At 38.9% G+C, this 26656-nt stretch overlaps 1 protein-coding gene across 1 annotated transcript in view; it reads right to left on the bottom strand.

The window, feature by feature from the left end:
* The window catches only part of LOC124159670, a 309866-nt gene that overhangs the window by 103469 nt on the left and 179741 nt on the right, over positions 1-26656 (bottom strand). Inside the window, exons 49-72 of the mRNA XM_046535577.1 lie at positions 25506-25691; positions 25197-25397; positions 24409-24579; positions 24075-24194; positions 23093-23470; positions 22278-22730; positions 21030-21335; positions 20312-20626; positions 19880-20197; positions 18672-18995; positions 17787-18113; positions 16696-17019; positions 13974-14279; positions 12856-13173; positions 11886-12209; positions 10193-10504; positions 8807-9130; positions 7528-7854; positions 6773-7090; positions 5679-5999; positions 4444-4770; positions 3069-3383; positions 1216-1539; positions 744-875 (exon numbers count right to left, since the gene is read on the bottom strand). Of these exons, the coding sequence (XP_046391533.1) occupies positions 744-875; positions 1216-1539; positions 3069-3383; positions 4444-4770; positions 5679-5999; positions 6773-7090; positions 7528-7854; positions 8807-9130; positions 10193-10504; positions 11886-12209; positions 12856-13173; positions 13974-14279; positions 16696-17019; positions 17787-18113; positions 18672-18995; positions 19880-20197; positions 20312-20626; positions 21030-21335; positions 22278-22730; positions 23093-23470; positions 24075-24194; positions 24409-24579; positions 25197-25397; positions 25506-25691 (7071 nt within the window). The remainder of the gene's footprint in view (positions 1-743; positions 876-1215; positions 1540-3068; positions 3384-4443; positions 4771-5678; positions 6000-6772; positions 7091-7527; positions 7855-8806; positions 9131-10192; positions 10505-11885; positions 12210-12855; positions 13174-13973; positions 14280-16695; positions 17020-17786; positions 18114-18671; positions 18996-19879; positions 20198-20311; positions 20627-21029; positions 21336-22277; positions 22731-23092; positions 23471-24074; positions 24195-24408; positions 24580-25196; positions 25398-25505; positions 25692-26656) is intronic.

Here is a 26656-nt window from a genome sequence, read left to right as displayed (position 1 = left end):
GCAGGTATGTTCAATTATTTACAAAGATTGTAAAAAAATGTCTTACTGATTATGAGAGGAAAGCAGCGCTTGAAACCATCCCCTGTGTAACCTGGTAAGCAAGAACAAAGAGGTTTGTGGTTCACAACTGTACAACGCGCCTTGATGCCACAGGAGCCTGGGCATGGATCCATACATCTCTGGCCAATACATGCCCTGTTCTGGGGGCAATCCGTACCCAACAGACACTCAGGTCTACAAGTTGGTGGACTACCTATGCAACCAGGCTGGCACGAGCAAACAGCTCTGCCAATGACATTGCGGCATATGCTGTATGGCCCACATGGCGACTGATGGCATGGATCTACATTTGCCACGACTGGTTCTGTATGGATTGAAAACATGTTGTATTGTTTTGCACTTGTGCTGTGCTTAGAAAAAACCCATTATAATTGCGAGGATGTCAAGATACTGCAAGTTTAACATGTTAAGTATTGTTTATGATATTTTTTTGGAGTGATGTACAACACAAGTAAAATGTATACATGTAATTGTTAAAAATAGAGTCTTACTTGCTGTGATGGGTGTACATAGTTTGAACGGATCACCGGTAAGTCCAGGAAGGCATTCGCAGTTAGGGGAATGCTGAGCAACTGTGCACTGTGCATTTATTGCACACGTTCCTGGGCATGGATCAGTGCACTTGTTAGAAAGGCATGCTTTGCCTCTTGGACAATCTGTATTTATGACACACTCAGGACGACAGCCAGCGTAAGGGTCACCAACATAATCGGGTAAGCAAGAGCAAGCTCCAGCACCCTTTCTTTCCCTACATTCAGCATTTGCTCCACAGGGCGATGGATTACAAGGTTTTAAGTTGTCAGATGGTATTAGTGCTGAAAACAGTATTGATTAAGATAAAACAGAAGTATTGTGCCACAAACATACAAAAGACAACAGGAAATGTAAGAAGTTAGATATTTTTACAGGAGAAAAGTTTATTAAGAATGTATCAGTTGAAAGTTAAACTAATAAAAAAAAAACGTTGAGTAAAAAGTGAAAAAAACATTTACTTTTATGAGTAAGAATGAGTGAAATGATTATTTTGATAGTAAAAATTAATAGTTAGAGCATTTCAGAAAGATTATTATGCTTAGGTATACATTAGGAATTAAAATGAGAGAAATGTCAGGAAAAAAGACAACAGTGACTACTTAAGAAATCATAAACGCTTACTTGGATGGGGGACAGGAGAGCAGAATGAGAAGGGATCGCCAGTGTAACCCTGAGGGCATGTGCACACTGGCGAATGCTTCACTACAACACACTGAGCGAGACGTCCGCAGCTGCCTGGACAAGGATCGGTGCAACGCTCGGCACGGCATGCCAAGTTGCTCGGGCATTCTGCATTTATCATGCACTCAGGACGACAGTTGGGAGGACGTCCAACACGATTTGGAAGACAAGAGCATGCAGGCTGCGATCCAATAGCTCTACATTGAGAGTGTGGACCACATGGTGATGGAACACAAGGGTCTCCCAAATCTTTCGGAGGTTCAACTACAGGTTCACGCAAGAGATATTGAAAAAATGAGTCAACCAGAACAATATCCACGTCTATTTGCAAAACCATCCTCCCAAGGATTCTGCAGGCAAATTTTTGGGGAATCTTTGGATAAGGCTTGTGTGCTCTTAGCATCATAAGCTTCAATCAAAGCTTATATTCAACAACCTCATTATAAACTCTTTCAATTAGCAGCTCATAATAACTTCATGCTATCAAACCTCAAAATTCAAGAATCGATGCATAACATTCACCTCTAAGATCAATAATTCAGCATTTCATATGGTTTTGTGTCTTACTCCATTGCTTTCCAGCTTACTCTTATCAAAATATAGAAGAATTACGCCTATTGCGAAATATTGCGACTGAATACCACCAAACCAAGATTCCAAAAATTTCACCAAAGAGTTCTTTTGCAAATGCAGAGATAAATTAAGAAAAAACTATGGAAGAAAATACTGAAAGTCATAGATAATTATGTATAAAGAAATAAGAGGTGCAGTCCTCAGCCAAAACTGGTCAGCTTCAAAAATGAAAAATACTGTGACAAAGATCCCATTAGCTAGTGTCTCAAGCAAAAAGTTGGTTCAATGGATCACAATTTCACCACTGATAAACATTATATGCTATTTAACGATACAGCAAATGCAGATGCCTCATTATTGGTGATTTTAAATTATTTTAATCTGATTGGGTGAACGGTTGAAACATTAATTGCACAAAGAATATGGAAAATTTTATCGATTAAACTGCTTAGGGCCTAATTAAATATGGTACTTTGGTTGATGGTTTTCCTGGCTGAAGTTCTGAGAGGTACAATATTATTTCTTGATACAAATTCAGAAAGTTATTCCAAAACTTTCCTATCAAGGTTTGAGTGCTTAACTAAACATACTTAATATCCACATGAACTAAAATTTTTAAATTCAAACCATAACATTTTTGAGCTTTAAACTACAAAAGTCATAAGAAAAACTAAAGAGGAAACAAGGAATGCTACAAAAATGCACATTGTGCTGGTAAGTCTGAAAGGAATGCCTGAAGACAGACAAGCCAAGGGAAGATGGCTTCGCTAAAAGAAAAAGCAACAGTCCCAGAAAAATATAAAATTGACACACAAAAGAGATGACAAAGAAGGAAATAATTACACACAAACAAGATAAATTCTCCATGTAGAAAAAGAGTAAAGATATTGTCAAGAATTCACAATATGTGACAAAATATGAAATAAATAGGAAAGTGAAGCCAATATATGTAATCAATATTTCGTACAAAATGTACGGCTAGAAACAAACACAGAGCAGAAGATGCTAAAAATTACACACCAAAAGTAAGTCAGTAAAAGTATTAAGTAAAATATGTGATAGTAATAGTCAAAAGTATGTGAAGGAAATAATCTACTCTAAATGATAATTTCTCAAAACAATTTTTCACTTGATTGGTGATAAGTGCAGTGGTTCAAATAAAAAAACTAAATAAAAGAAACAGTAAAGAGAAGTAAAAGAGAGGGGCATAAGGTGCTTACTTGGTTCCTTATAGCATTTGACAAATGGGTCACCGGTCAGCCCAGTGGGGCAGCTGCAGATAGGATTGTGATTAACAGTTTGACAGCGAGCATATTTCCCACACGTGCCTGGACAAGGATCGCGACATTTCAAGTTCAGGCAAGCCTTATCCTGAGGACAGTCGGTGCTAACAACGCACTCTGGTCTGCAAGCTGGAGGAGTTCCTATGTAGCCTGACAGACACGAGCACACTGCATGGCCATTGATTATCCTGCACCTAGCATTCGGACCACATGGAGAGCCTTGGCAAGGGTCCTTTTGTTCTTCATGCACAACTGAAGACAGAATTTCAGGAAGAAGGGATTGGAAAGAGAACAAGGAAATCTGTCACGAGACAAACACAACAGAAGTAGGAGAAGAAAAGTGATTTGTACTTACAAGTTGGCATCATCAAATGCACACACCTGTGGACATTCCTTTAGTAACACCATAATAGTTTAGTATCAGAAAGTAACAGTAATAGTTATGATAAAAGAATCTCAGAAAACTTTTACACTAATTAGTCAAAGAAAAGATACACTAAATAAGAATTGAATATTAAAGAAAAAGAAGACTTATCAAGAAATCTACAACAAACATAAGACAGCCACAGTACTGGTTTCTTGAAGGTGATATCCTTCCCTTGATTCAGTGGTCTTAACCATTTTCCAAAATATCAGGCATGATAATCGGAAAAAAATGATATCACTGAAGTTAAGTGAGAGGCAAAAATATCTCAAACTATGAGAAATGAGCAGGGAGAGAATGACTAATACATATTTTTTTTTAAATGGGCATGATAAAGTGAGAGAAGAGAGGAAGCCTTTAAGAGATATTAGTAGGCAGTGACACCCACATAAGCACCTATTCACATGATGATAATTTTCTGAGGAGAGGGGATAGAAGGAATGATATCCTTAGAGCTTAAATGAGGTAAGAGAAGAGTAAAAATCTGGATGCATGAAAAAAACAAACGTCCCTGGAATTCATGGGACCTAAAGCGGGAACAGGGACATTATAACGAATAAAATAATTTGGATTCCTGCTCTAAATATTAATAGACATCAAATGAAGGGGCTTGAATACATATACTAAAAGCTGATAATCTGGAGGAATGCCTGAAAGTTATGAATTTTTCTCACGTCTTTGAAAATGGCCATCCCTCAAATCTCACTGTTTCATGATTTCATTCTGCTCTCACAAAGCGACGCATATTGCTCTAATCCCAGACTTATTCCAATACAGTGGCCACCCATGTTACCCTCAAAATAATGTTAAGAAAAGGAAAATTCTTAGGATTACCACAAAGGAGAATAATGTGAAAAAGAAAATGAAGGTGATAGACAGCTGCCTTACTTGGCTGTGGAAGTTTGCACGCAGTTAGAGGTTCGCCAACATAACCCGGAAGACAGGTGCAAGAAGGTGCATGGTTGACCACTCTGCATTCTGCATTAAGACCACAAGTACCAGGGCATGGGTCTCTGCACTTTTGATTAAGGCAAGCCCGGTTTCGTGGGCAGTCAGTGTTGATGACGCATTCAGGTCGGCACCCTGTGTACGGATCACCCGTGTAATCGGGGAGACACACACAAGACCCAGCCCCACTTCTTTCCCTACACACAGCATTCGACCCACAAGGTGATGGATTACAAGGATCAAGATGGCCTTCCGTGGGTCTCACAACTGTAACAGACCATCAAAAAGAATTGATTCATCTGACCGATAATCCTTTCACTGGCGTCAAGCAGCAAAATAACTGAGAGATAAGGCCAACTAAGATTTGACAGCATATGTACAAATAGTCCATCCCTGAAAACCTCGCTAAATCTCATCATAATCTGAAGTAGTGCATTTTCATTTGCCTGCATTAAAAATCTTTCAACAGTACAAATAAACTTTATTCTGAGTCATCTAAGTTAAGGAGTTGTGCTCCAATTTTTAAAATAGAGGATGCAGCAATCGTTCAGCAGAAGCCCTGAATTTCATTGATGAGAATCATCATTCTTATACACAGAAACAAAAGAATGTAGCCATTCCAGAAGGAAATCAAGGTCATAATACTTTTAGTGCTTAACAGAGGACTAATGGAACAACGTGATTGAAATCAAACTTTTAAAAACATTTTTTCTACATTGAGGAACCTTAAAGAAGTTTATAACTGCAAACCTAAAATAGCAGGTAAACTAGCCAAATAGGGTTAACTTCAGAAGATCAATGAAAACACTGGATAATGTTGATGAATATTTTTAGGAAGTCCTGTCTTAAATAAATAGCACTAAACTGACGCAGTAACCTCATGAAATAAATCAGAGCGGAATAAAAAATTAAACTAATCATCATAGCTAACATCCACTATAAACCTACATTCTTAATGAGACATCTGATTGAAACAAAATTAAAAGGGACAAGTGAAAGCATTCAAGGGAACATTCTAAAAAACACTTATACATATTCAACTGGCAATACGACCTTGTTTTTGGATAAGGCTTCATTGATTATTGCATGACACTACCCACAGAAGATGAGATGCAGCTGAGATGAAAATGCTATCAAATGTTTGGCCTCTTCTCTCAAATAACTGATCTCCTTACTTGTTGGAATCAGAGTGCAGCCGGAAAATGGATCCCCTGTGAATCCTGTCACGCATGTGCACATGGGCGAATGCTTGACTACAGTGCAGTGAGCATTGGCCCCACAAGATCCTGGACAAGGATCTCTGCATCGCTCAGCTTGACAAGCCATGTTACTTGGACATTCGGCATTTATGGTACACTCAGGTCGGCAGTTGGGTGCACGACCAACGTAGTTAGCAAGACAAGAGCATGCAGGAGTGTTTCCAATGGCTCGGCACTGAGAATTCGGGCCACACGGTGATGGAATGCATGGATTCGTATCGACCACTTGAGGTTTCTCTACAGAAGCACAGGTTTGAAGAGAACAGATAGATATTCAAGGAATAAGTACTCGCTCTGCATAAGACACTATAGAATATAGAAAATTAAATGATAGAAAATAAAGATTGACCGTTTAATCTGCAGTACCAGTCGCAAACGAGAATGAAATTTGAAAAGATTAATAAGTAGATTTAAAAAATGATGGAATTTGAATAGGAAATAGAAATCTTTGTCATGAGAAGTTAATGCTTAAAAAACTTAGACAAGAATACTGAAAACAGCCAAAGTATGTATGCATTAAGAAGTAGGATGGAGGAAAAAAATCACTCTGATACTGGAATGCATTCCATACATTACCACTTTATGATGAGATCTCTCATTCCCAGGAGATAAAGAATATTCAAGATAACAAATATCTATTGACAAGGGCATCCTACTAGATTTATTAAACTACACAGTTTATTAAAGCACCTCCATCAAAATCAATTTTTAAAGTATCTATGTTCTGAAAGTAATTAAGATGCTCTCAGAGACATATGAATGAGAAAAAGGATGGAAATGAAATTGAAGTGGAAAAATTATAATACAAATTAAAAAGGCAATCAAATTGCTAAAATTCATGAAAAAAACCTTTTTCTTTACACTCTGAACTGTGGCTGATCATTGTAACGGTACAGCAAGAACAAAACTTTCTCATAAACACAGCCTAGCAAGGGATAGAGGAGAAGAAGAAAAGTTCATTTAGTAAGTATAACAAAGATTAGAAAATAGTAAACAAGAATAGTTCTTACTGTCTTCAACGATACAGCGAACGAAAGGATCTCCAACGTGACCTGGGCTGCAACTACATATTGGATTATGATTAACCACTTGGCAGCGAGCATTCAAGCCACAAGTGCCAGGACATGGGTCACGGCACTTCTGTGCCAGGCAAGCCTTGTCTTGGGCACAGTCAGCACTCACAACACACTCTGGACGGCAGGATGGAGGAGTGCCGATATAACCTGAGTCACATGAGCACACCGCATGGCCTCCTGAGGCACGACAACGACTGTAAGGCCCACAAGGGGATGGTACGCACGGATTGCCACTTGGTTCCTGTTTATCCTCTGAACAGTCAACAGAAGGAAAGAATGGTGAAGAGTAAGGCATACAACCAACATAAGTTTTAAAGCAGAGAGAAACACAAAAAAAATTGAGTGCAGACCACAAAAAAGAGATACTGTAAACTGGTGTCAAGATTAGGATAAAGTGAATAAAATTAAGAACTTAAGAAGTATGTACCATGAAGTGAAAATCATAATTTTGACAGCCACAAATACATAGTATAGTGAGATTTAATAGCAAATAAGTGATAATAAAAATAATGGAAGCAAAAATTCTTTTTCAATTATCCCTCCATGAATAGAGTGGAAAGCAAGATGTAAGATAAGAAATATTGAAAAAAATCTACAACATGCATAAAAATACAACTTATAGAAGAAGTCAACATTTAAAAAGTGTGAGGTAAAAGTATATGAAATAGAGAAGTGACAAGAAATCTTACGGATAGGTCTTAGATGACAAGAACTCAAAGGGTTCCCCTCGTAACCAGGCAGACAGCTACAAGAAGGTGCATGATTGAGGACCTGACAGATGGCATTTATGCCGCATGCTCCTGGGCAGGGATCCCGGCATTTGTTATTTAGACAGGCTCTAGTCCTATCGCAGTCTGTGTTCAAGACACACTCTGGCCTACAGCCTGAATAGGGATCTCCAAAGTACTCAGGAAGGCAAATGCATGAGCCAGCCCCATTCCTTTCTTTGCAAACTGCATTCGCTCCACATGGAGATGGATTGCAAGGGTTGAGATCCTCCTTCACCGGTTGTTTCGCTGTAAGTGGAGTTTCCACCATCAAATCACACACCTACACTTTTTCGTTTCATTTCACTAAGTTATTAAATACATTCATCAAACATAATACACTGAAGCAGGAGGCATTGATGAATGAAAATACCAACCTGCAAATCAGCTTTCCACTCCAAATATGTACCAATGTTGTTTGATTGACAAAAGACTGACTATGTACGCAAACACATGGCTTTGAGAATACACTCAAATTAGATACTATATATACGTATGATTACGCTAATTATCCATTTCAAATATCTCCGTTGCTAAGCTTTATTTGTAATAGATTACTTATTTTGATTTCCAAGGGGTGGTGTCTCTCTTGAAATAATAAAAGGAGCTTGTACCCTTAAGTGAGGCTGAACTACCAATGGCACTGCAGATATAATTCGAAAACCAATATAATGGTATAATCCAATGAATTTTTTCACTGATATCCAAAGAGCAAATCTACCATTGCCCAAGCCTACTCCGACTACTATCGTCACCATGGTTCTTAACAGGGGCGCACCTAGGAATTAAGGCTGGGGTGGGGTTTAGGTGCAACTAATATTGGGGGGTCTGGGGGTACGGAAAACCTGCCAGGGTTAGTGGTAGATGCGACATAAATAAAATGTGGAATTTTAAGATAAATGGTTCAAAATGGTGAGTTTAAGGGCTTTCTGAGGGATATGCTATTACTCCTTACACCATTCTATAAGTAATATTAATCCAATTGATTGAAATGGATCAAACTTAAAAATTTCTCTGAGCTCTGGGGGGGGTTATATCCTCCGAAATCCCCCCTTACTCTGCCACTGGTTCTTACTAATCCATACACGGAATACTTCATGCTCATAAGGTAAGACATAAAATACACAGAAACATTTGAAATGGATAATGCATACAAGGGTTTACATTACAGAGGAAGCTTAAGAGCATGGAGGCATCTTACTTGGCACGGGTGAGCACCCTGCGAAAGGGTCTCCTTCAAATCCAGGAAGGCACCTGCACACTGGACTATGCTTCACAACCACACACTTGGCGTGAGCCCCACAAGACCCCGGACATGGGTCAATACACCTCTCATTCTGACACGCCCTGTTTCCAGGGCACTCAGCATTGATCATGCACTCTGGGCGGCAATTAGGAGGCCGTCCGATGTAGTTTGGCAGACAAGAGCAGGCTGCCGTGCCTCCAGCCACACGGCACTGAGAGTTTGGACCGCACGGTGATGGTATGCACGGATTCTCATTTACAATAGCAATGACTGGCCTCTCTACATGAAAATCAAAGATTCCCAAGGTGGTCAGGATTTGCAAGTACAGACAGGTATCCAAGAAAAGAATAAAAGAGGAAAGGAATAGCCAAAGATGCAGCAGAATAGATGAAAGTGACAGACTTTAGAAGAGTTTCAAAGTAACTACTTTGAGAAAATGTGTCCCATGTCCAAATTTAACAGTAAGCATGCCCAAAGTAGAAATTGGACATACTGATATATGTAATTGCATGCTAATTTAATCAGAAATGTTTCAAAGAGCTAATTTCTGGAAAATAGCAGGGGCAATAAGGTAGGCAAGTAAGGCAAAGTTGATTTAATCAAAATAATAATTGCTAAATCAGAGCAACAAGGAACAGGTATGTGCTAAGCAAATGTGTAAGTCAATCTTACATAGTTAACACAAAATGTTATTGGCTCAATTTCTAGCAGAATAATAAAGATCGATTTAACCATGAGATAAACCGAATGTTTTCTCATTATGTCAACTGAAATGGACCCGTGAAGTAAAATCAAAAGGAAAACATAAAGGAAATAGGAAATAAAATATGATATGATGGGCTCCAAATGTCAAGTGAAATGATATGAATACATTTATAGTGAGAATTGACGCGCATCTCTAATTGGAGCAATGCCTAGAGCAGCCAATATTCAATGAAAAAATACTAATTTAAATGACTAATAATACCACTAGAACTGCAATTACTCCATTATGAGGAAATACTTTGGTGCCTGTTTGCCATCCTAATTGAGAGAAGTTCATTATATTTGTCAGGAATAGATCAATGCCCCTAAAGTTATTATTACAAATGTGGGTGACAAATGATCAATTGCTTTTCGTCATATGTCCCTTCAAAAGCCTATTATCATATTTCATTACAAAATTTGAATTTGCAGAAACTATGACTTGGATTGAATTATATGCCCATACTTTTTTTCCAGAAAAACTCTCACTATCCATAAACATACTGTTCCAAGAGTGCATGCAAGTTAAGGACTATATAAGCAAGAAAAGGTTAAAAAAGCATGGAAAAAAGGAGCAGAAGAGTAAGAAATCCTTACTTTCTTCAACATGACAGCGTGTGAAAGGGTCCCCAGTATATCCTTGAGGACAGCTGCATATTGGGTTGTGATTCACAACCTGGCACCTGGCATGGTGGCCACAAGTGCCAGGACAAGGATCTCGACATCTTTGCCCAACACATGCCTTATCCTGTGGGCAATCTGCGCTTACAATACATTCCGGTCGACAAGTAGGCGGAGCACCAACATACCCTGATTCGCAAGAGCACACTGCATGAGTGTTAACCACTCTGCAATGGCTGTAAGGCCCACATGGAGATGGTTTGCAAGGATCCTGACGAGCCACGGGCACTGAGAAGTCAGAGAGTGGACTTAAACATGCAATTCCACAGTTTTTCAAGGGTGGAATAAAAGCACAAAATATTCATGCTCAAATAAGGGGGCATCCATTGATTACGTGAGGCGTTTTGTGGGGGGAGGGGGTCATGCCGAATCTCACATGAGAGTAAGAGGTGGAGTCCTGGCAAGTATCACGTAATTTTTTATACCGCACGAAACAGTGTAAAATTGCAATCTTAGTAATGTTAACCCTTTCAGTGCAGCAGACCAATATATCGGCTCTTACATAGTACATTATTTAATTTGCTATAATTTATAACATTGATACATGTATTTTATTCCAGTAAATGTAAAAATATTTTGTCGATATTATCAAGTTTAACCTCAATAATAAAAAGAAACCACTTATGGATATGTAATAAAATAGCTTTGTTTGTTTTTTTCTTGCCTAGTCGCTACATTTTATGGAAATACCCTCCACATTTCTTGCCAGTACCTCAGGAAGAAGGATGGCACCTAGAGGGTTAAATACTATTCTTAAATAATGAAGCAAATTGTTTTTTTTAATAAATCCAACACAATGAAGCAAAGACTAACGTATTTACACTGAAAATACACATTTTGAACAATTTCATACGAGATTATAGGGAGGGGTCAAGCTAAATCTCACGATATCTCACCAAGGGGGGAGGGAGGATTCAAAAATTGCCAAAATCACCTTACGCACTTAATGGACGCTCCCTAAGAGAAAGAATTTCAAATTCCCTTGATAAAAAAAAGGGAAGAGTTAATCATAAGGGAGATGTATTCAAATTCCCATTTCTAAGTCTCCAAAGAAGAGAAAAAATAAATGTATTTTCAAGATTGAAATTCCATTTTGATTGAACCAATACATAATGACAAGAGATAGCATGCAAAGAAAAAAAAATGCTACATAGAATCTTCTCGAAACTAGAAAATTTTCATGCAAATACCATTAAAATCTCTCACAGCAAACTTTTTGGTTCCAAAAATGAATAGCAAAGAAATAATAGCAGGAAAGCAAAGGCAAACATTTTAACTGAATTTCAGAAATATTTAAATGCAGTACTTGCAATGAAATCATATTTCTCTTAATATCAACTCATAGCTAAATTTGAGAATCAAGTTTAAATCTCATATTGAAGACTCGGTTCTCATGACCAACCACATTCACTTTTTTGGGTTAATAAAAACATAGGAAATCCGACTGAAAAGACAAAATAAAATATTTTGAATGACACATATTGTCATTTAACATATGTTTCTTTGACTCATGATTAAAAAGATTGCCCAATTTCCTGCAGAATAATCATGCAATAGAATTTTTGAGAGCATGCATATAACAGAAGACAGAAATATGAAGGAGCCTTACTGGCAGGAATGACGTGACAGCCAGAGAGAGGATTTCCAATATACCCCGTGAGACAGGAGCAAGAAGGTGCATGATTAATGACTCGACATTCTGCGTTGAGGCCACAAGTGCCCCTGCACGGGTCGACACACTTGTTCTTCACGCAAGCCTTTGATTGATCGCAATCAGAGTTCAATATGCACTCTGGCCTGCAGCCAGTGTATGGGTCACCAAAGTACTCGGGTAGACATTTGCAGGATCCCGCACCATTTCTCTCGGTGCAAATTGCATTAGCCCCACAAGGGGACGGGTTGCATGGCTGCAGAGGTTCTTCCTTGATGTGATCTGAAGTCATGTTGATAAAACCACAATTCATGAATAATATAAACTACCCTATGGAGAATCGTGGATAACATACACACTGACCACTGTCCTCCAACAACTCGGCTTTCACCATAATTTTTTTACAGTATAGTCAGCTTTATAAACTACAAGCTATGCTTAAATTACAGTTTACCATCTTCAAGACATGCTGCCAAAACTATGGCAGGATGCCAAAAACATTACGAATATTATATCTTACCATGTACATATTTTGTAAAAAAATACCTAAATAAAATTAATATCAACACACATACTACATAAATATCCCATGATACCTCTATTCATCAAGGAGATAACATGTATCCACTAAAATTCTGACTTAAACCTACTAATATAGAACAGCTATTGAAGAATACAGAATTTATTATTTGCTACATAAAAAAGAAAAATACATGCTAATATTTTCAGCAATCCACGGTTAAAAATAAACACACGTGAAAATATTTGCAAGGCAACGTAACAAAAAAATAAGGAACACAATGTCTTCAGTTTCAAGGCTCACAAGAAGTGACATTTTTGAGCCATCAAGTGAATTTCTTTATCCTAATCATAGCAATGAGAGTAAGAGTCATGAAATGGCAAGTATAAAAAAGAAAATGGTACTCACGGACTGGACTGCATCCTGAGAATGGATCACCTTCAAAACCTGAGAGACAAGAGCAAACAGGTTGATGGTTGTGAACTGTGCACTGAGCATTGAAGCCGCAAGAACCCTTGCAGGGGTTTGTGCACCTAGCCTGCACGCACGCAAGGTGATTGGGACAGTCTGTGTTGATGACACACTCTGGCCTGCAAGAAGGAGGCACACCAAACATGCCTGGAGAGCAGGAACAGACAGCACGGTTTTCTTTCACCTGGCAGATGGAGTTGGGACCACATGGAGATGGTATGCATGGGTTCGTTGGTGTTTTCTCTTCTTGCACAGCTGAAAAGCAAGGAGTGGATAAAGATGTTCACTAGAGCAAAGAGGTTTAGGTAAAATTCAGGTCTCTTGTAATCAGAAAGCATAATTCAGGCATGTGTAACAGAAGTACAAGTCAGGATCCTGACAATTTCTTCTAAAATGAAAGAATAATACTCCGACACTAAAACCACATTCTGAAAAATCAAAAGATTCCACATTGATGGAAAGGAATTAGTCAATAATGGGATAGTGAGGTACAATTTTCACAACATTAACTTTAAATCTGATCTATGTTTCAATATGCAACATGCCTCTGATGATGATATGGTAACACTGAAACCCGGGTCTAATAAAAAGTTATTCAAGTTATTCCCAAGAAACATTGCATACCATTATTCCATTCCCATACCACACATCCTGGTGGTAGCTTGCATGGTGCCAATTAGATATATTCGGAAATGTCATTTTCTGCTCACTGTTCTGAATATCCTTTATTTAATGGCTGAGCCTATCATTATTACAAATCATATTCCCTTCACTGAGTTAGCATCACTATTAATTCTAAAAAATTTCTCTCGTTACATATCAATAATTATTATTCATCTTTGACAAAAATAGCATTTGCAAATGCTCTCTTGGTTGGCAGACAACAAACTACTAGAGATAAATAATCATGTTATATATACCAGAGTAGAATACCCCACTGCAGTTCTCAACTAGATGGGATTCAGAATCACTAACTTTCACATTTGGATTCAATTATCAGAGCAGGAAATAAGAGCAACAAAAGGAGAACCAATGAAATGGTTCTTGAGACTTACGTTCAGGGAAACATCTGACGAAAGGATCACCATTCATTTTCGGTGGACAACTGCAGATGGGATTGTGGTTCACCATGCGACACACTGCGTCAATACCACAGGTGCCAGGGCAGGGATCGGCACATTTCTGATTGATGCAAGCCATGTCACGGGCGCATTCAGAGCTTACAACACACTCAGGGCGGCAGCCAGGTGGAGTTCCAATGTGACCGGAGCGACAGGAGCACACAGCATGTCCCTGTGATACTCTGCAGATGGAATTGGGGCCACATGGTGACGGCTCACATGGATTCTGTGGCGGTACGGCTGAAATTCAAATTATTATGTAAGACTTTACATTTGGGCTTGGTTAGCATGGCCACACCAGCATATAACTCGAATTCCCTGACTTTTCCTTCTAAAATTGACAATTTTTCCTTCCAATATCAGATTTCCATGTCCAATTATCATTTATCTCATGAAAATATGTTCAATACCACCATACCTTACATTTCTAATCCTCTGTACATGAATTGAATTCCCTAACAATTGAATACTTCTATGAATTCTATAAATGTATGGAAATTATACATTTATTTACCGTATAAGCTTGTGTAAGAGGCGCACACGTGTAAGAGGCGCACCCCTATTTTGAGGATCGAAGCTATAAAGAAAAAAATTTTGCGACATTTTTTTTATCCTATCGTGCGGTGTTGGAGACGTATGCCTGGAATTTCGACAGTTATCGAAATGTCCTCTTTCAGCACTATTTGAAAGAGGAAATTTTGATAACTGCGGCGGCATAAGAGGGAGTAGAAAGAGTTCCGATCCTCTCTTTGCATACGCCATCGCTCTACGTTGCTTGTACTACTCACGAACAATTTTGTTTAAAAGGTCTCGCAGGAGTATTGCAATAGAATTGCAGCCGTGGAAAATTTTAAGGCAAAACACGACAGGCAAATGGCATGAGCTTTCCCAAGAGATTGAACAACAATCGGGGCAATCTCAGCGCCGTAGGATAATAACCACGTCGTAGATTTAAGGCCCCTTTCACACGCACCGATTTTGGACGGCCGGTAAAATATCGGCCGTCCACATTCCAATAGTGAACAATGGGAGAGCATTGGAGTTTGCACACGTACCGACCACACGCCGGCACCGGCAAAATGCCGGTTAGCTGCCGGCTATTGTCACTGTGGATCGCCGACGCCGGCTCAAAAACTTAGCAACGCAACGTTTGACCGGTAAAAATCCGGCGTGTGTGCAAGCATCGCTTCGCCGGTAAAATATCGGCCAATATTTTACCGGCCATCCATAATCGGTGTGTGTGCAAGGGGCCTAACGGAACTACACTCGGCCCTCCATCAGCTAATGCCTCTGCCGTTTTTTTCCTTTCCAAGACTCCGCAGGAAAATATCAAGTTACAGGGGAACAATGGAAACGTGTTTCATCCCTACCCCATTCCACCAACTGACCTTTTTCGGTCTACCAGGTTCAATTCCCCGAGTTTCTGGAGGTCAAATGCTACGTGAGTCACCTTCTGAGCTCGAAGATATCTCGATATCTTTCAGCAATTGTACGACACGCACGAGGTTCTAAAAAGAATTGGACCTAACGCGACGTATATCTTACAGCATTTAAGTTTTTTGAGCTCTAATTGATTGACACAAAGATTTATAGCTAAAATAAGGCTACTAATATTCAACATAGTCCAAACAGCACAATTTCGGAAGAAACAAGCGTAGCATAAGCGCATTCAAACAAGACGAGACGGACTGGAAACTCAGGCAACGCAAACTGTGTATATCACATTGCTGCGCCTTCGCCCTTTCGCTTTATAGGCAACGACGTCACATGCAAGATCGGACGTGTTCTTCCCTTGCTCCTTCGCTCGTAGCTTTAAATACGGAGGGGAGGGAGCCCTCTTCCCCTCGACCTCTCCTTCAGCGCTCTTCACTTATAAGCATTTCCGATTTCTTCTATCCACCATTAAGTCCAACAATGAGCACACTCGTTCGAATTTTTTCAACCGCAGGTTGTGACACCAATATTACTATATGCAGTATAAATGCCGCGGGATGCCCACTCGTGGCAATAAATTTAGCGCGCGCTCCGCAGCGAATCACCCCGCGCGATCTTTTCAATGTTCACCTCTGGGGTACCGACGTGACGGCGCGATGCTTGCAAGAAATTCAAACAGGAGCATTTTAAAAATACGTCACTAAGGGAGAAACTCCCCTGCCTGCCGCTTGTTTTTGACCCAGGGTTTCAGATAAGTGACTCACGCTGAAAACCAAGGCCACTCAGTTCCCCTTGAACTTGCAACCGGTGAAGGGGAGGGGGGGAAGATAAGAAGTTTGTGTAAGAGGCGCACCCCCATTTTCGGCTGCAATATCTGGGAAAAAAGGTGCGCCTCTTACACGCGCTTATACGGTATTTAATAACCTATATTTATTAATCCTTGTGATGTTGTACAGCTTTTATATGCATTTTACATTTCATACCTTTCACATCACATTTCATACCTTTTAATATTTTTAACATATCAAATTCTAAGTGGTGAAACTGTGTACACCCTGATCATACAACCAAAAAATGGCAAAATATTGGATTTCGAGCTTGGATCTTGCTCGAGGTTAAAAATATTTCTCAAATTCTTGCTCAATCTCACTCGACTAAAAAAATAATCCCTGCTCGCAAAACTCTTTCTATTGGTCATTAGAATTTAATAAAAATAGCTTACGTGTTACAAAGGTTTGACGGCAGGAGTCAAAAGGATTTCCTTCGTATCCTGGAATGCAGCCACAGACTGGGATATGGTTGACAACAGAGCACTCAGCATTGGCACCGCAAACCCCCTTGCATGGATCTCGACAGTGCTGTGACAGGCATGCCAGAGTGGCAGGGCAGTCTGCACTCACGGTACACTCAGGGCGACAGGCAGAGTATGGGTCTCCAATGTAAGGCGGAATACAAATACACCTCACTTCACCATTTGCACGAGGCTGGCACTGAGCATTGATTCCACAAGGAGCCACACTGCATGGATCAACTACCACTGGCATATCTGAAATGAAAAAGTTTGAAAATAATTTTAGACTTTTCCCAGATAAAATTTAAGTCTTCAAGGTAATGTTTGATAAACAAGATGGGCTCAAAGACCATGTATCAACTAATGGCGTTGCTTTGCTCATACTCCTAAAAAGCATATCTTCCTAATACAAAGTCAGGTGGCAGTGATAACATGTATCAAAACAATTGTTGATCTTCATGGGCAAAAGCAAAGTGGCATTATTATTATTACCTTCAGTCATAATAAATGTGCAAATGGCTTAGGAAATTGAAAAACAATGACTGAAAAGAATTCAATTCAACTATGGATATTATATATTTAAACCCTTACGTAAGATGTGCCAAATTTGGGTTTCAGGATTTATTGACAAGAGAGTTTTTTACCACCCCCTACCTTAACGAGAGGGTAAACAAAACGTAGCCAAACAACTAGCCAACAAGGGGAAAAAATAATTAACATGAGAAATGTGTTCATGTACATAATAGAGAGGACTCTTTAAGACCAAATGCTTGTACGTTGCATACCTATAAGGATACACAGAGGGTGTTATACAAACGAGGCATGCATTGACAGCTAATTTTCTTATGATTCTTTCCCAGCAAGCAATCACATCTAATTATGAGGAAGAGTCAAGTACAATAAAATTCCAAAGAGAGGCATGATGATCAATCAATGATAATGTGACAAGGATAACAAAAACAATGTAAAAAAATTTTATAGGAAATAACTAACTGGTTATCTATCCTATTTGGCACACTTACCAATTGGTTTTCTGGAGCAGCCAACAAAAGCATCTCCTTCATATCCAGACAGACAACTGCAGAAAGCGGCATGGTTGACAACATCACATCGGGCATTGGCTCCACATGTCCCTTCACAGGGATCTCTACATTTTTCCCGAAGGCAGGCCAAGTTGGCAGGGCATTCAGAGTTGACGACACATTCAGGGCGGCAGTAAGGGGGACTTCCAACATAATTAGCTGAGCAGGAGCAAACTGGGCGACCTAGTTTGACCTGGCAAACAGAGTTGGGTCCACATGGTGATGGAGAGCATGGGTTGCCTGGAACTCTGTCTTGTCCTTCTGAAACTAAAACAAATACATGCCATGAAACAAGGATGACATTATGGACTGACTAGCTTTCTAACTCTTGGGAGCAGAGCAGAGTATACTTCATAAAGGTTTCAGAATCAAATACTAAATTGGATGACAGTGAGAATATTGCCAGGATATTCAAGGCAATTTACAACAGCAATCAATATCATTTTAAGGCAGGTTATAGACAAGAAAGGCCTAAATCTCACTGAGAAAATAGAAATGCAAATCATACCAGGGTCAAAGAACGAAATTTTACATAAAGCAGGGATTCATGGGAGATTACACCTCCTCTGTTACAATCCCTACATTACATCAATTAAGTTTAAGCAAATATAAAATTGCTGCAGATCACAGACGATTAATGACATTTATAACAATTAGTGGACATACTTGATTTTTCTTCGCAAGTAACCAAAAAACAAAATAAACACAAAAGCAGTCATTGTACCAAAGGCATGAAAAAATGTATCCTATTAGCACTAATGTGCAATAGAAAAATTTTATGATAAACATATCAAAACAAATGGGATCTAAGGAAGTAAAACTTACTGATTGGAAGATAGCAGTTGACAAAAGGATCACCCAGATGCCCAACAGGACAGCTGCAAATAGGGTTGTGATTGATGACCATGCAACGAGCTCCAATTCCACAAGTTCCAGGGCATGGATCCCCACATTTGCGATTGCTGCAAGCTTGATTTTGTCGACAGTCAGAGCTGACAAGGCACTCAGGCCTACACATGGGAGGAGCCCCAAGGTAGCCTGGTAAACAAGAGCAGATGGCATACCCTCCTGATGTCAGACAGCGACTGTTTGGACCACATGGTGAAGGATCACATGGATTTTCAGGTCTCACTGAAGGTAAGGGTGGTGCTGAAAGAAGAAGTGTTAAGAATTATATTTTGGATGAAAAAAGGAACTACATAGAAATACCTATGTGCTTAACTTAAATGAGCATTACAGAATGCCTCTTTCTTTATAAAACACACACAATATAATTACAGTAAAACCTCTTTGTATCGTAATGGAGGGGACCAAAATTTGGGCAATTGGATGTATGGAGGTTCACTAGAGAGGTTTCAGTGATAGGCACCATTTTTTCATATCCTTTGGAAATGAAAGGCACTGTCTTTTAAACAATTATATTTATGTGTTAAAACAAACATGCATGCATTAGTGAACATGTATTTATTATTAAATGATTACAGAAAGTGAGCGCTATCGCATGATTTTTGCCATGATTTGAGAGAGAACGATGTGATCTCTCTTAATTCAACAGTCACTTAAAATGATTAAGATAGTTGGATACGTTTTTTCTTATTTACTGTTAGGTATGCTCTCATATGGAACCAAATGGCCACAACTAATGAATAATGTGAAAATTACAGCATATTAAAGGTGCACAAGAAAAAAATATAAGGGTTAAACATTCATCGCTAAAAATGTCATTCCATGTATGTAATCGCGGCTGCATGAATGGTCTATAATCGTCTCGGTATGATTTGCGGAGGTAGTAAGGCCGCTTGGGGGTGTCTCCTGGGTATGACGAGTGGAGGTTTTACGATATAAAGAGGTTCACTACAAAGAGGCTTGCTTATAAATTTACATGTAAATCTGATGGGACCGTAGGTGTGGTATGAAGTATGGAGGTTTATGATGTAAAGAGGTTCACTACATAGAGGTTTTACTGTATTATTATTATTATTCAGTCATGGTTACTGGTAAATGTAAGGCTGAGAATTACTAAGTATACTTACTGACTTTGTGAGGGTGGCAAGACACAAATGGATTTCCCAAATGCTCAGGTGGACAGAAACATACTGGCGTATGGTCGACAACGCTGCAACGTGCTCCCACTCCACAAGCACCATTGCATGGGTCAACACACTTGTTGTTTATGCATGCTTTCAAGGATATGCAGTCTGAATTCTGAACGCATTCAGGATGGCAGGCCAGGTAAGGATTTCCATAATATCCTGGATGGCACTCGCAAGAGAGAGCACCATTGGAATTCTGACGGCAGAAGGCATTGGCTCCACAATGCGTTGTGGCACATCCTTCCTGCTTATCCTCCACTGTTAAGACAAAGATGGATGCAATCATGAGAGGAATAAAAAATGGGAATCTGACTGAAAATTTTAACTTAACCCCAATTCCATTGAAGGAAGTCATTTTCCCTGCAATCTTACCTGTTGGCTGAGAGCAATGCTCAAATGGGTTTCCAGTCAGTCCCTTTGGACAGCTGCAAATTGGGCTATGGTTGATGACCATACAGTTGGCATTGAAGCCACATGTTCCAGGACAAGGATCAATACAAGCTCTCCCAACGCACGCTCTGTCAAAAGGACAATCATGGTTTCCTAAGCACTCAGGCCTGCATAGGCGGTCATCAATGCACGAGTCACAGGCTGCAACATCGAGACCCATAGGGTGGCACTGAGCATGTGGCCCACAGGGGGAAGGTGAGCAAACATTGGTGATGTTCACTTTGGGAATATCTGGTGCTGCGGAGAAAAGGAAAATAAATCAGATACCTCTCTTACAATCAACTTCAAAACTTGATACAGTATTTTAAATACTAATTTTACTGGTATGATGATCTTATTGCACTAAAATTATCCAACATGCTTTTGAGTTTCAGCTATGCCGAATCTACTTGAATTGGGAATGCAGCATCTTTCCCATTTGTTAATTACAATTTGTTAAATACGAATGCTGGAAACTTCAAAATAGGTTTTTTCTTGAGACATATTAAGTTCCAATGGACAAGTTACTGAACACATTCTCATGAATAATTGTTGCATGAAAACTAAGTCGATAAAATATCACATCCTTGACATGAATGAAAAGGATGAGCACAATAATTTGATAGGGAAAACTTAAAAATTGAAAATATTCGGTACTCACGTCTTGGTATGCAACGTATGAATGCATTTCCAACCAGCCCCTCAGGACAGGTGCAAATAGCCAGGTGGTCATAAACGTTGCAAATGGCATTTAGTCCACATACGCCAGGGCATGGGTCTTCACAGTGGTGATTGATGCAAGCACGATCCCGAGGGCAGTCAGAGTTGGTCATACACTGTGGTCTGCAGCCAACCTGCGGATCGCCTATATAGTCCAAAATGCATGAGCACATGGCTTTCCCGCCAATGACTTGACATTTAGTGAACTTGCCACAAGGACTGGGATTGCAAGGGTCAGATGGCACATCTGCAAAAAGAACAATGGAAATCATCATTAACAATAATTCTATCATTAATTCCGCAGTATGTTAGTTTTTCTCTAAGAATTTGCTTTCATGAACAGAGGATTAAAGACACGGAGAAGACAATTGCCGGACAGTTCACTTCCAGATACGTAATAAAATAAGGCTAAATGTACTGTATTGTTCATTAATTTACTCACAAAAATTACCAAGAAAACAAGGAGCTTAGACCATTCTTTGCTTATCTTATTTTTTTCAATCACATTGTGAGTACCACACAAATAACATGTACATTATTGATCAGTAGCTATTTACATATTCTGTAACAAGCAACTTAGAACTCACCAGTCACCATAATATTCAAATATATCAATTTATCTAGTTTCCTCGAAGAAGGATTTCTATGCCTTAAAGCAGTAACTCCATTAGCTTAAAATCCAGGAAAATTAAAGAAACCAAGAATATTAGGAAAAAAATAGAATCAAATACTCAAAGAGGTTACAGTCAGCCATCTCAAAGCATACCAAAAGTTTTTGTTACCATATGTTTTTTTGAAACCATATTTTATTATTCATTTACAAATTTTGATAAAGAACTCGGTAAGGGTTGATATAGGAAAGGTGGTAAGTCACAAAAAATAGAAATTTCGTTTTTTCATGGAGAAGGTAGTACCGGCACATGCTAATGACATGGACAAGGTAGAAAGTTAATCAGTACCATATATCAGTTGCTACGATTGATGAAGTTTGCACACTAATATCAGCTTCACAATGTTGGGGAACCTCTTTCTTTCATCTCCTGTAAAATTCACATTTAGTGGCTTACTGCCCTTCCCAAGTCAACGCTTCAATTGTCCCAGCCTACTCAACAAGAAAAGCAATCAGTAGTACCCCACCAACCCTATCATGCTGTTTTTTTTTATTATGGCCAAAGAAAACAGTTTTTACCTGGCATTATGTAGCAGCGGATGAGTGGGTTGCCCGTCAGTCCATGCTTGCACGTGCATACAGGGTGATGTTCCTCCACTCGACAGGTCGCTCCCACACCACATGACCCAGGGCAGGGATCTCGGCAACGAGAACCTATGCAAGCCTCATGAGACGGACAGTCTTTGTCGACAACACACTCTGGTCTGATACAGCCTCCCGGACCAGTTGGGTCCCCTGACGTGCCAGGTGGGCATGAGCAAATTGGCCCTTTACTCTGTCCAACCGTACATATGGCATATGGGCCGCAAGGGCTTGGATTGCATGGGCTAACCTCAATCAAGTGTGGCTGACAACCACTGTAAGGATCACCAACAAATCCTGGTCGGCAGTAGCACTCCTCTCGCTCCGTGGCCACATAGCAGTCAGCATATTGTCCACATGGGCCAGGCTGGCATAAGCCCTTGACAGGTTCTGGAAAGTACGTTGATATGGAATGAAAAATAATGCCTGGAGCACAACATGATGAAAGGAAGGGTAGAACAATTCATATATGTCGATACAAATATGTAATTCATAGTAAATACATAGTGGACTTGTATATTATGATAAAGTACAAACTAGGAACTTAATGGGTGCTGATTTAAAATGCTACAATTTACCATACAAATATTGTTTCAATAACATATTGATTCATTTGTTTCCAGAATATTGCAAGTGAGCAACCTCTTCGTGAGCAATCAAGTAAACAAGGTACAAAACAAAGGTTCTTTTCAAGATCATGGTCCACAAAAGTGAAGAGAGATTTGATAAAGGTTGACAGCACTCATTCATACCTGCACAGCTCTTGTATGGATTTCCAAGGGTGTACTCGGGGCAGAAACAAACAGGATTGCGAGATGGATCACACATTGCTCCAAAACCGCAAGGATTTGGCTCACATGGGTTGCGGCGCTCAACACACCCTCGCACAGTGTTAGGACTTTCAAAGAATCCAGGCAAACAGGTGCATTTGGAGAATCCATTAATCACAGTGCATTGAGTGTTTGGCCCACATGGGTAGGGATCACATGGGTTACTTGGAGGCTGGCAGGGTACAGTTGGTGGGTTACCCTCATACTCTGGTAGACAGAAGCACAACGGAAGGCCAGATACCATTCGACAACCAGAGTTGGGACCACAAGGGTTTGGCTGGCATTTGTCTCCCTCCGGAACTGAGGACAGAGAAAGAAAACAAAAACTAAACACCAAAAAGTATAGCTGAAGGAGATCAAACTCCTTCTTCCTCGGAAGATGACTCACATTGGCAGACTTATGATAGAAGGAGAAAAAAGAAGATCAATGTTAAAGGTATTCTTAATTATTTGTTACTGACAATCAGATATCATCCGATGAAATTTATTGCTTGAGAAGTATGCACGCAAGCATGTATACATTTCTGCCATGATGGGAGTCTAACTTGCAGGAAATACCTATATATAAAAATGTCATTTGGACTGGTATTTGATCAATAAAACCACTGCGAGTGACAAGGTTTTTCTTCTAAATCTAGTATGTTTAGAAGAAAAAGATAGTGGACATGAGAGAATTTCAGCATAAATAAGATATGAATATACATATGCGCTTATAAAAATTAAAATCAAACAACAAATAAATCAAAATTAAAAGAGAAATTTATAACAAATTGGGGATGCATTTCATTTAAAACAAAATAGGTTTCAATAGAATTATTTCAGTCCACCTCCATATTTTCTTGAATACCTAATTATTTCACTTGAAAAATTTTAATGGATAGCGTGCATTTCTAACTATACTTACTGCAATTCCTGAATGGGTTCCCAGTGAGACCTTTGGGACAGAAGCATATAGGATTTCCATTGTCTATTTCACACATGGCCTTGATTCCACAAGGATTAGGATCACATGGGTTTGATGGAGCTGAAATGAAATATATAGAGATAAATAATCAAGCCACTTCAGTAATATGCCACTTCACCTATGCTATAGACAAGTAAAGAAGAATAACTACTTCAAAAGGACTAAATTTCAGTTACACGAATATAACCTTGATTTTCAATGAGAAACATTACATTACAGAAATTTCAATCATAGAAAAACATTATATAAACAAGAAAAATTTGATCTGACATACCTTGGCATCCTGCAATAGGGTTACCAGTGTAGCCTGGCGGACACTTGCAAGTGGCAATGTGATTCACCACATCACAAGCTGCATATGGGCCACACCGACATGGATTTTGACATTTTCCATTGATACATGCCTCAGATGAAGGGCACTCCTCATCATTTCTGCATCCAAGGACTGTAATAAAGCAAACAATAATTCTAGCAACTCTTCAATTGAACAGTTGATAAGGACATTAGGGAATGAAGGTGATGAGAGGAGGAAGAATACTATGAAAAAAGTTTTCTTTAATTAACCTTGGATGAAATTCTACCATATTTATTCACGATAAATCCAACTCATATTAGCTAAGTGGCGCCTCACCTATACCATATATTGCTACAGAAAAGTAGATTTGCATGAAGTGTTACCTATACTCCAGGGTTAAATGAGCTGAAACTGGTATATTTTCAACTAATGAATATTTGTAAGTTTTATGAAGTACTTCCATCCTTCTCATTACTTGCATACAAGTACTTCTTCCAAAGGAAATATTTCTAGCAAGCAACCAATGCAAAATCAATATACTTAAGAAAAAAAACACCGAAAATATTCAGTAAAAGAAAATATTATTCCAAGATCAGATGGTGGTGGCTAATATCACAAGAGGCAAGGGTAAATATGTAGTTCATTTAAAAATGCTGAAGAGGAGATTGAATAAAATTGAAAAATAAATGCACCCTTATGAGAAACTTGAAATGATGCACAGACACTAATAGTAAAATATCATTATGTATCACTGGAACCATACACACCTCTGCTACACTCGATGTATGGGTTTCCACTGTAACCATCTACACATTTGCACTCAATACCATGGTTGACCGGCACACACTGAGCGTTCAGACCGCAAGAATCCTCAAAGCAGGGGTTGATGCAGAGGCGATTCAACCGATCACATAATTCATTTGGTGGGCAGTCCTCATTGTACTGGCAAATGGGCCTTGGTGATAAAACTACATGCAGAAATAGAAAAAATGATGAAATAACGATGAAAATTTCTGGAAAACCCACACAAAATTGAGCAACAAAATGAGCAAAGAGGATGAATGTAAAAAGCTAACCTGGCAGACATTGGACAAAAGCATTTCCGTGGTATCCCTTTGCACAGCTGCAGTCTGATGCATGGTTGGAATTCACGCAGACGGCATTCTGAGCGCAAGGGTTGTGCACTTCGCATGGCTTCTTGCAGGATCCCTTAATGCATGCTTCGACTATGGAACAGTCCGAGTTGCTCGTGCAACCCACTACTGCAGATCCGAAAGGGATGCAGACACAATAGTGCAAGGGATAAAGTATTTACAAGCGTAACAGAAATATCTTAAGATTTAGCAAATCCATGCAATCTATGAATTAGTGCACTCAAGTGCTGACACTAAATATGCATATCTTTTCAAGTGTATACATATTTCCTGTGCAGTGAAAATGTTTATGGGAGTGTTAAATGGTTAAAATTAGTTCATGTGTAACTATATACACAATAGTTGATTAAAGTTAAATTTAAATCACAAAGTGAATTTTTTTTAAATGTACATTGTTAAGTTTTATATGTATTTAGCCAGCCCATTAATTGACCAGCATTAAATCAGGTAATATGAATATTTAGTACATAAATACTAATGGTTATCACAGCTATTTTTTAGGTCTATACACAATTATTTTGTTTAAAAATTAAAAGATAAATGAAAGCAGGCTTTGGTTACTAGGATGACCTATATCAATGCTAATATGAAACAAGATCAATTTACAGAACCAATTAGGAGTACATACACTCAAATATCATTATTTGATCTATCTGTAATTTTTTCCAGATCATCTAGTCTACAGAAACCATTCTTCATTGAACAAAACAAAGGTACCTAAATATGTATCCCTACTATCAATGATTTAAAAACCAAAGATTGACAAAAAAGATAACAATTGTCATCTAAAGGAAATAGGCTACATTTTTTGTGAATACAAATGGATAATTTCCATTTCTGAATGCATTTTAACTAAAAAAATTATGAACTATTAAAATAATATTAAAATCTCAATTACTCACTCTATATCATGAGCAAGAATTTTCAAAGTTCATTACAATTTTTCCAGTCCATCTATTAATTAGAGCTGGATTTTGCAAACTGATATGGCAGCAGAAATGTTTTAGTTTAATAAATACACAATTGCTCATCGTATGTTAGGTCAATTAGCAGTTAACATATTCATTCAAACT

Source organism: Ischnura elegans, chromosome 5 (assembly GCF_921293095.1).
Source record: "Ischnura elegans chromosome 5, ioIscEleg1.1, whole genome shotgun sequence".
In the NCBI taxonomy this organism is placed as follows: Eukaryota; Metazoa; Arthropoda; class Insecta; order Odonata; family Coenagrionidae; genus Ischnura; species Ischnura elegans.
The sequence above is the reverse complement of the archived record's forward strand: the minus strand, read 5'-3'. Positions and strand labels throughout refer to the sequence as shown.